At 42.9% G+C, this 10,022-nt stretch overlaps 1 protein-coding gene across 3 annotated transcripts; it reads right to left on the bottom strand.

The window, feature by feature from the left end:
• Positions 1 to 3,730: 3,730 nt before the first annotated feature.
• Positions 3,731 to 10,007, bottom strand: TRNT1 (tRNA nucleotidyl transferase 1). 3 transcript variants are annotated; one of them, XM_040568739.1, is made up of 8 exons: positions 9,870 to 10,007; positions 9,377 to 9,492; positions 8,625 to 8,818; positions 7,894 to 8,032; positions 7,518 to 7,644; positions 6,604 to 6,797; positions 6,167 to 6,417; positions 3,731 to 5,506 (listed from the first exon to the last, which is right to left on the bottom strand). In XM_040568739.1, exons 2-8 carry the CDS (start codon positions 9,435 to 9,437, stop codon positions 5,261 to 5,263), a joined length of 1,212 nt encoding a protein of 403 aa, XP_040424673.1. In that variant the 5' UTR covers positions 9,438 to 9,492; positions 9,870 to 10,007; the 3' UTR covers positions 3,731 to 5,260. The 3 variants fall into 3 exon arrangements, with proteins under 3 accessions (XP_040424673.1, XP_040424674.1, XP_040424672.1); XM_040568740.1 differs by lacking the exon at positions 9,870 to 10,007 and adding an exon at positions 9,759 to 9,793; XM_040568738.1 differs by lacking the exon at positions 9,870 to 10,007 and having other exon boundaries at positions 9,377 to 9,585.
• Positions 10,008 to 10,022: the final 15 nt, after the last annotated feature.

Raw genomic sequence — 10,022 nt, 5'->3', positions numbered from 1 at the left:
GTCCTGCTCTTAATAAAGCTCTGCAGCATGCCCCGGACCTTTCCTTCCCCTGTATTTTCAAATCTTGGTGTCTTACGAGAGCTTTGCATGGCTGCGTGATGACCCCCCCCCCCCCCCCCCAAATGTGCAGGTAGTACGAACTCGGGATGGGTGCCACGCTATTGGGAAAGCCCCACAGTTTTTCTAAGTGTTATACAGAATCACACGGAGTGTGTGACAAAAGCACAAGGATTACGATGGGGATTGCCGTGCTGCTTCTTCACAAAGCTACTAGCACATGCCCTGGAGCATGCTTCCTGGCCTCGTATTTCTTTTGGTAAGTTTTTATCTGAAGGTACAATGACTAAATGAGGCTATAGGATTGTAGTTTAGGCTATATGCAGGTAGTGGAGCATGCTGAATTGAATTTCAGACTCTTTGGGAGCTATTGTCTTACCAAGTTATAAAGAAATTACCCAAAATGTCAAAGCTTTAAATCCTTGTCCCCTTGCACAGCCTGGTAATGAAGGATGCTGTTAGTCTTGCTAGCACAACGCTCTGTTAATGGAACATAATCTGCACTGTCCCATCGGAGCTGGGAGAAGCTTTTTAAGGGAGGAAAAGGAACGATTACACTACAGCCGGTCCTGCTCCACAATATTCCGCTAGATTTGTTGATTTATTGAGGCTTGTAAGAAAGGTTACCCACCTGAACGAGAGCCCTTACAGAAGACTGGATACCTAACGATGTTACCCCTGATTTTACTGGCTCCATAGAGAAATTATAACGGGTCTGATATGGGAGTGTGCTCTATGGCTTCCTTAATCTTAGAGTGCTCTTCTAGAGAAGGCAAATGTGACTTTTAGAGTGCTGAGAGGCCACACTAATTGAAAAGATTCATCAGTGTCCAAGTATTGTGGCACTTGTCTGCATTCAGACACAGTTTATGTTTTCCTTGCTGTACACATTTTTTTCTCTGCCCACTGGTACCTCTGCTTCTAGTATATGGGAACAAATAGGTTGGTATTGCCATCAAAAAACTATTTGAGTCCTAATCCCTTGAGATTCCCATTTAAGTTAATGAGCCATTTGTGTCTGTACCATATGGGGAAGTAAAATAAGGATAATAATCCTGCTTTTATGTTCAGCTAGATGAATTCCCATGTACAACGCTTATTTATTGTGCAAGCTGTAGATACAGGCATCGCTCTTTCCCCAAGCTGAACTGAAACAAGGTCTGGGGGGGGTGGTGCTGAGGCATAAACTTAACAGACCATGGCACAGTTCATAACTGTTTAGGAAGCACAGTTCCCAGAAGCGAACGTGTGCTGGAGATTTCTTTGTGAATCTACTCCACCATGTTACTGCATTTGGAAACCCTGCGCAGCGCCTGGCGCACTCCAGCCACGCCACTGGGGTGACTTCAGGGGCTGTGCCTGGTTTGTGGGGGCGTGGGGACAGGGCTACAGGCCCTGCACACACCTGCAGAAAATGTTCTTTCTACAGGTGCAGGGAAACTGAGGCAAGGGCACAGGGAACAGATTACTTCAGGCTGGTGACCAGACACTAGCGGGGTTCTTCAGGACGCTATTTCGGGGCCAATTCTCTTCAATGGTAAATGATCTGCATGCAGGACTCAAAAGTATACGAAGTTTGCAGATGAGAGGAAATTAGGAAGTGCTGTCGACGGCATCTTGAATACAAATCAGGAGGGTACCCTGGCAGCCAGGAGGGCCGGCTGTGACCTGGGGTGCCTCAGGCCCATCTCTGCTGGCAGGCTGAGGGAACGGATTGCCTACAGTGCAGCCACCACGTGCTGCACAGGCCGGGCCTCCACAGGAGGCGGCCTGTGGTGGCCGCCTCCTCACGGCCTGTATACATGTGTCTACGTATACAGCAGACATATATATATAGCTATGTGCACATAGATGTAGCTGTATATGCACTGGAAAGGCCAGTGTGGCAGTGCCTGGGGGAGTGTGGCAGTGCCTGGGGGAGCTGCTCCAGACGCTGCCCTCTGGCGCAGCTGACATTCCTCTGAAAGGTTTGCTGAGCTGCTGTGCCTCCCACCAGGTGGTCGTGGGGCATTTGTGGTTATTTTCCTCCTCATATCTTTCCTTCAGGCCTTGGGTTCATGGGCTCTGCAGGGAGAATCAGCCATGCCCTTTCCCCTAAAAATTCATTCAAGCCAATCTGGCCTTTCAATCATTTTTACAGATCATTACATTTTGAGAGAATGGTAAAAACGTTCATCAATCCTCAGAAACCATCTGTGAGGGAAGCCAGTTTGGATTATTTACCATTTTGCCCTTCACACAAGGTTTCCCCCAGGGCAGTGATGAACTTGGGCAGTGGAGGCACCTGTGGCTCCCTCAAACACAGGGGCTCCGGGCTGCAAGGATGTTTTGGTCTGTGCACTCCTGTCCTGCTGCTCCAGACTCCAATTTGAACGAAAATTAGCTTCACACACAGGAAAAAGAGAGTTTATTTCATTATTCTTTGCAAACTGTTGAGATATGTCCCCCCGAGGACAAGAGGGTATATGGGAAATGTTAATCTTCTGCCTTTTTTTTTTTTTTTTTTTTCCAGAGGGAAAAAAAAAGGAAAAATACCAACCAAACCAAAATAGATTGATTTACATCAATACTGGCAGCTGATTTTTAAAAGGGACATCACAGTGGGGAGCAGCGGACAGCTACCAACCAGCAAATCCCCATGTGTTTCTGATATGTAACTTTTAATTAAAACACATTATTGTGCACATTGTTTAACCAGTCAGGTAATCCTTTGGAGAAGGGTATTTTACTTGACCACCTATGTTTAAATCCTTCATCTCTTATCTCCCAATTTGATATTTAAATATTTTGTACTCTATAAAAAAAAATGTTTATTCAAACATTTTCCAGAACTCAACCTCGTACTGCTTGTTTAAAATATGCCATTGTTTTGATTGAATGCAGTTTCCTTTTTACTAGGATTTAATGTCTTTGAAATGTAATAAAACAGAGATGCTGGAAAAAACAAATGGAAAGAAGTATAACAAGACTTTTAAACGAGCTATTTGAGCACATGTGCTAACTACGCTGAATTCAGAGCAGGACTATTTAATTATGATGCTTTCAGAACAATCTGTTTGTGCTTTTTTCAGCAGGCACTGGAGATCATAAAGCTTTCAAGTTTCTGTCCTTAAATATCAGAAAAATCCTACCTCCAAGTGTGGTTTGACCCGGACAATTGTGTGTAACATAAAGCGTACTTGCTAACATTTTAGCATCTCCACAGAAGTTGCCTTAAAGGATGTAGTTTTGTCAAGTGTTCTTTAAAACAGAATAGACTACTAAAGCACTAAATTTTATTACTTGTCTCCCTCCCAAGATTTTAGTAGTTCAATAAATTGCACAAGGACGCTTCAATTTAATTACATAATTAAATCAAACACCATCGTGTTATCAGGTTTGCCTTATTAACAGAGAAAAACAGCACATTTTTCCCTCCCTTGCTGCCTCCCTGAAGTTCTTAAGTACCTTCAGAATAATTTAAAGTAACTGATTTCCTAGGGAAAAAAAAGCAGCTGGTAACTTGTCTATATTAAAACATAAAATGCTGGGTACTGTGCCACTGCTCTGATGTTACTGCCATCTAGTGTTACAAAATGGTATCTGAGGAAAAGGAAACGACTTTATTATAGTAAACCATGGTTTTGTAAGAAAATTTAAACCCAGTAATAAAATTTACATACACAAGAGATGCTTTCATTTAGAACAATTTTTTATTTTTAAAAGTACACCAAAAAAAGCCAGGGATGTTAATACATGTTCATTATGACCAGCCATGAACAAATCAGTTTCAAAAGTCTATCTTCCACAGCATTATTTCATGGCTACTGTTCAAACAGACTTCTAACTGTTCATCAAGTCCAGTATGAGTTATTAGGTACTACATGAACACAGCTCTCTCCTCTTTTAGGCTTCCTTCTCCCCTAACATCCCATCAGCTTTAACTTAGAGTCAAAACCCCTTATTTCTCATATTTTCCAAAATGTTACTGATATATTTATTAATGTTGAAGGGACAAAATATTTAAATTTCCTTTTGAACTGAATTCAGAGTGCATTTTTAATGTGGATCTGCACAGACAGAAGATACGTATGGACAATTAACACAAAGCAACACAGCTGTTGCACGTACCCTGGGAAGATCCTGTTGTGATAGTAGCAGGGATGGTAAAGATTTCTTTCCAAAATAATCCTACTGATTTAAACAGAATGTCTGCAAATGAGAGAGGAGGTGAACGCCTCTGGGTGTAACTGCTGTGAGCTACAGAAAAAGATGTGAGAATTACTGAATACAAACTGGTAATTTATTGTCAGTAGTTTGAAGGCAACAGATACATGACTTAGGCAAGATTCACTTTGTTTAGGCACACTAACATCACCACCCTAATTCCACTTAAGTAACTGGAGAAGAAAAAGGAAGAAAAGAAAGAGTCAACTACTGGACATGAGGAGAAAAAAGACAAGTTGGGAAGCTGATCTCCCCTCCCTTCTCCAATTTCCATTGATGATACATTTCATTTACATAGTTGAGAACTGCAGAACCCTTCGCCAGTTCTCTATGGACTTAACTCCTCACAGCAAGAAGTAAGTTACCAAAAAACTACTGAAGAGAGAAAGAAGTTCATCATACTGACACAATTAAGTCACCCTTTTAATCTAAAATTGTTTCTGAAATTATGGATAATTTTTTTATTTATTATTATTTTTTAAAGAAAACAGACTTCTTTTACATGGTAAGACTGTGACTGTTTGGGAAGTGGTGAAGTGGGTATTTCAATTTTATATCTAGTTTTAACTACAAAAAGATTTATATCTTGTTCTTTCCTCACACTTTGTCCCTCTCCTAAGCACTAAAAACCATTAAGATGATTTTATGTACGGGATAGAAGTATCTTCTTTTTGAGATGTAGCAAAGTTGGAATGAGAAAAGTCTTTGTGTCATCTCTACATTCCCCAAATCAAGATAAAGTAGTAAATATCTATCATAATATACAACAAAAAGAGGTAGTTTGTGGAACTTGCCAAATAAGATTTTACATCACTACAAAATTAAACCTCTGTTTGCAGAAAATACATATTAATAAACAGGAGAACAGTGCTGTCTGTGAAGATCTTAAATATGCAGAATACCGTATAGGTTGCTAGTACATTGACAAAGTAGTTACTGGTATCTCAATTCTACTTGGAACATGGCGCAAATAGTTCTTTATTATTATTCAATTTTACTATTTCTTCAGGCAACTTAACAGTTCTTCTTTATCCATGTGGTATCCACTCTTCTTCCACTCCTCCCGTAACTGCTGTAATGCTGTTCCGATTTCTTTCCCAGAAGACACACCCATTTTTCTTAAATCGTGGCCGCTAACGGGAAAAGAAGGAACAGTCCACTGCTGCAATTCTTTTAGAAGATGTTCTTCTCCTTGGTACTTCAGAAGCTCCAGTATCTTGGAATTTGTATTAGCTTCCCTAGACTAAAGAAAGAAAAAAAGAGGATTTGCTATGAAACATTATGAACAGCTCAAACTGTGCTCCACATCACGTCACTCCCATGACATATTATGAGCAACATCTGCACAACAAGTTGGAACTATGGAAGTGAGGATCTTGTGTCTTGCAAGTTTTAAAGCTCAGTCCAAGCTCAGAGGCTCTGGGAGATCCTTGGAGACTTCCTGAATTCCAGGTAAGAGCTTTATCCACTATCTTCTACCTACACCTAGAGAGGGACCACTACATCTCCTGTGAGAGGCAGGCCTCACTGCAGAGACTGACATCTCTCACCTTAGGCCTCAGGTAATGCAACAGAAGTGCAGAACTTCACCTGAAAATTACTGAACTTCGCTACTGAAGAATATCACAAGTTGCCTACTTAACAGTACTCTTCACGAAAAATAAATACCAATGGTCCAGGAACTACACCAGTTCTCAAAACCCAATTCAGCCAAATTTTTTTTTTCAAAACAATCTCTTGAAAATTAATTTAGAATCTTAGTCTTCTGGATGAGAAAGGGGAAAAAAAAGAACCCTTCACAGCCCTTTCCTTCCTCTAGGCACTGCCATCTTTGCTGCTCTGTAGAACAGGCAATTCAAATTTACTGTGAAGAACAAAGTACAGCAACGTGAAATACACTTACATCCATGATGAAGTCTTGATATGGTCTAAGAGGTTCAGGACCCACTGCTTTGGTTAACTCCTGCCGGTGTTTCACTAAAAAGAGGCCAAGGTTTTTCTCTTCTTTTGAGATTTTCAGCCTCAAATCAAGGTTTGTGACATCATCCTTCACCTTGAACAATGATGTCAGAACAGTCATGGGTTTCGGACACAAATTTTGAATATTTTTAGTGACTCTGTCAAGTTCCTCTAAACTTCCATTAAGTGGTAGTCCTAAAGGGATACAGACAAAAATGTGCAGGAAAGAGTGTTAATAAAAAACGAAAAAAAAAAAAAAGCAGAAAAAAAAGGTTAATTTATTTCTGGTTAAAAGCAAACAAGTTTTATCTCAGTTTGCCATGCTACAGTTCCTTTGGATTTCCTACTCCTCTATCACTTACAACCTTCATTTCACTTTACCTATATATTGGGCAACATCCAGCTCATACAGAAGTCGAACCAAATGGTTTACATGGTTTCCAAGAAGAATTTTTTTCAGTTCCACCCAAATCCTTTCTCCTGATATTCCAGCCAAACCTTTGGCATTTTCTTTAATTGCTTCCAGTGTAGTAGGTTCATGATCATCAGGTTTTTCTGCAATTCTTCCATAAAACCTGCCAAATAAAACTTCTGTATGTTACGACTGAGAACAAATAGTCTATTTGTTACTGCTATTCAGAGAATTAATATCACAACAGTGTAAAGTGTACTTTAATATACCAGAGGACACTTTAAAAAATATGACAACCAACTCTTTTTACATCACTGATATCTTTTTACAATATTTTTCTACCATGAACGTTAAAGCTCTTCACTGCTCTTTTACAAGTCATTTTACCAAGCAGTACTAAAAGAGAAAACTGAAGAGACACTACACGACTCGAAGAAGTTCACTGTCAAAGAAAAAGGTGCAACATAAGTTAAAAGGTAAATTGCATTGTCCAAAGCAGATAAAATCAATCCTGATCAGACCAACCTTCCTCCCCCTTCCCGAACTCGAAGAAAGGTTCACGGCAAGTAATTTTAGTTCTGCTGATTACATGTAGAATATTGGACTGCATTCAATCAATAAGCTTATTGTTTCTTTTTAAATTATGTTTATTATATTTCAAACAGAATTGTTGAAAAGCCTTATTTTGTCAGACAGCTTCTTCACTTCTATGGAGAAAACAGAAGGCAAAACACGTAATTGGTTCTCTTATCATTTTTTTGAGGAAAAAATATTGTTTCAATTTTGATTCTGAACTTCTTCTATGAACCTACTTTTCTACAACCAGTCATCAGAAGTATTTCTTTAGTTCATTTCCTTATCTAGAAAAGGCAAAACCAAATACCTGAAATATCTTAGGATTCGTAGATAATCTTCTTGTATTCTTGCACTTGCCTTTCCTACGAATCTAATTTTCTTGTTTTTTAAGTCTTCATATCCATTAAAAAAATCATACAGCATCCCATCCAAACCTAGAAGATGAAAAAAGTAAGAATAGAAATTTACAAACATGGCTGGCATAATTAAACACTCTCATTTGAAAATGCAGAAGATTAAGTTGTATGATTTGATGTGGGTTGTCATGTTATCTCTCATATTTGTACAGACTTTTTGGCTGACGGTGGTATAACTGAACAAAATGGAAACAGACTGAGAGAATTTACTGGCCTAATTCGAAAAAGAGTGTTTTATCTAGATATTTGCCTTTGAAATAATTTTACCTAAAAACATGGAATTGACAGTCAGATCCCTCCTTTCAGCATCCTTTTCCCAGTCGGTGGTGAATTCTACCTCTGCGTGTCGTCCATCGGTGACAACATCTATTCTAAGAGTAGTAATTTCAAAATTCTGTTCATGGAGCTGAAAATCCCACAGATACTGTTATTTCAACACAATCATGAATATAAATGTAACAAACACACATTTTTAAGCCCCATGTTGGTTTGCACGTGTCCAGCTTGAATACTAACTGTACACAAACACATACCATGTTTCCACACAGAGCAGACAATCAAAAATATGAACACTTGAAAATAATCCTTGCGTTATTAATTTTCTAGATAGTCTGCAGAAATCTAGACAGTCTGAAGAAGATGGAATAAGAAGCAGAGGAACGAGCACGGTAGAGAAAGCAAGACTTGGGAGGTCAGGTGCAGGAACAGAAAACCCTACAATCAACTTCCCTACTCCACATGAACAGGGCAGCTTTTCTAGTGATGACACAGCAGCATCAATGGGTTATGCAGAGATAATATGCATTAAAATGTTGTAATTCATTGAATTGTTCAAAGAGAAAGTAATCAAAAAGCACTCCATACTTTATAGGGTCTCAAACTCTTAGTGTGACACTTCGACACAGCATGAGCATGCTACCAGTTTACTATGGGATGCGCTGCATATTAACTGATACATGAAGCAGTCAGAGAAGATCCAAGTCAGATCATAAACCAACCCTGGCAGTAATGGTTCCATGTTTTTCTCCTTTGTTATTGATCAGACGAACACCAGCAGACGTGAACATTTCCTTCATCTCTGCTGGTGTAGCTGTAGTGGCAAAATCTATGTCTTGTGGTGTCATTCCGCTCAGCAAATCCCTCACAGCACCTCCTGCTATTCTCAGCTCATAGTTCTTCTTCTCAAACAATTCTGGAAAGGAAAGGAAAGCCATAAAGCACACCATAAGATAAAAAATACAGCACATGGGCAGCCATGACCTACTTGCCACAGACTTAATTCACAGAGGTGGAGATACATATTCGAATATGCATTATTAAGTATGTATGTACCAGTTTTTTTTCAAAATGCACTAACTGGGTACACAGCTGAGCACCCACATGTATTTTTCCAGTCGTTTCTGATACACCTTTCCGGTGCATTTCCGCCAAGCTGCACATTAGTGGGCTGCAGCACGATGCTGGCGGGGGGGGGAGGTCCGGGCTCAGCAACCCGCACGGGGAAAGTCCCCGGTGCTGCCGGCACCCCGAACCTGCACCCCCGCACCCCGGGAAGGCGCCGAGCTCCGCCGTGGCCCCCCCGGTGCCGCTCGGCAGGGCCGCGCAGGCCCCCGCAGCTCCCACCGGGGCCCGGCTCCCCGGCCCTTTAGCAGCTCCGGGCCGCATCCAGCCCAGCCCAGCCCAGCCCAGCCCAGCCCGCAACCCCCGGCCCGACCCCGCCGCGCCCCGGGGCCGCGCGGCGCTCACCCACCTGCCACGCTGCGGAGCCCCGGCGTGAAGAGCGCCTGGAACTGCGGCGTCTGCAGCCTCATGGCGCCCGCCGCGCCCTGCCGCCACCGCCGCGGCGGGAGCAGCCGCAGCCGGGCCCTGCAGGGCAGAAGCAGCCGCTCAGCCCACATCGGGGGCGCCGCCGCCCCCAGCACGGCCACAGCCGCCGCCCTCCCCTCGCCCCCCGCAGGCCCGCGGCCCTCACAGCTGGGCCGGCGGCGCTAGGCCCGGCGGCCGGGAGCGGCCTGGCTCCGCCGAGAGCTCAGCGCCGCCGCCCGGCCCCGCCGGGTACCGAGGGCAGGGAGCGGCCCCCAGCCCGCCCGGCCCCACCGCGGTGCCCCGGCCGCAGCCCGAGGCCCGGTTACCGCCCGCTGCTGCTGCTGCTGGGGTTCCTCGCCGCCGGCCTGCGAGCCCCTGCAGGATGAGCGCGGTAGAAACAAGCCCACACGCGTCCTTGCAAAGCACTGAATTCACACCTTAGGTCAGGCTCCGTGTAGGAGGCTTCCTAAGAAGGTGTCGCCTCGCTTATTCTGTAATAAAATAAGAAGTAGCTTCTGAGACGAACACAACCACCGCTACGTTTGACACGTGCAGGGCGGCAGGCTGCCTCCGCCAGGGTGGGCAGATGG

The sequence above is a fragment of the Cygnus olor genome, chromosome 10 (genome assembly GCF_009769625.2).
Source record: "Cygnus olor isolate bCygOlo1 chromosome 10, bCygOlo1.pri.v2, whole genome shotgun sequence".
Classification (NCBI taxonomy): Eukaryota; Metazoa; Chordata; class Aves; order Anseriformes; family Anatidae; genus Cygnus; species Cygnus olor.
Note: the sequence above shows the minus strand (reverse complement) of the source record. Positions and strands in the feature narration are given on the sequence as shown.

Coding starts and splice junctions, on each gene's coding strand:
- TRNT1 (XM_040568738.1), bottom strand. CDS start 9,524: ATGTGGGCTGAGCGGCTGCTTCTGCCCTGCAGGGCCCGGCTGCGGCTG. Junction 7,645..7,893: donor TGTCAATTCCATGTTTTTAG/GTAAAATTATTT, acceptor TTCATCTTCTAG/GTTTGGATGGGATGCTGTAT. Junction 6,418..6,603: donor GGATGTTGCCCAATATATAG/GTAAAGTGAAAT, acceptor GTATCCCTTTAG/GACTACCACTTAATGGAAGT.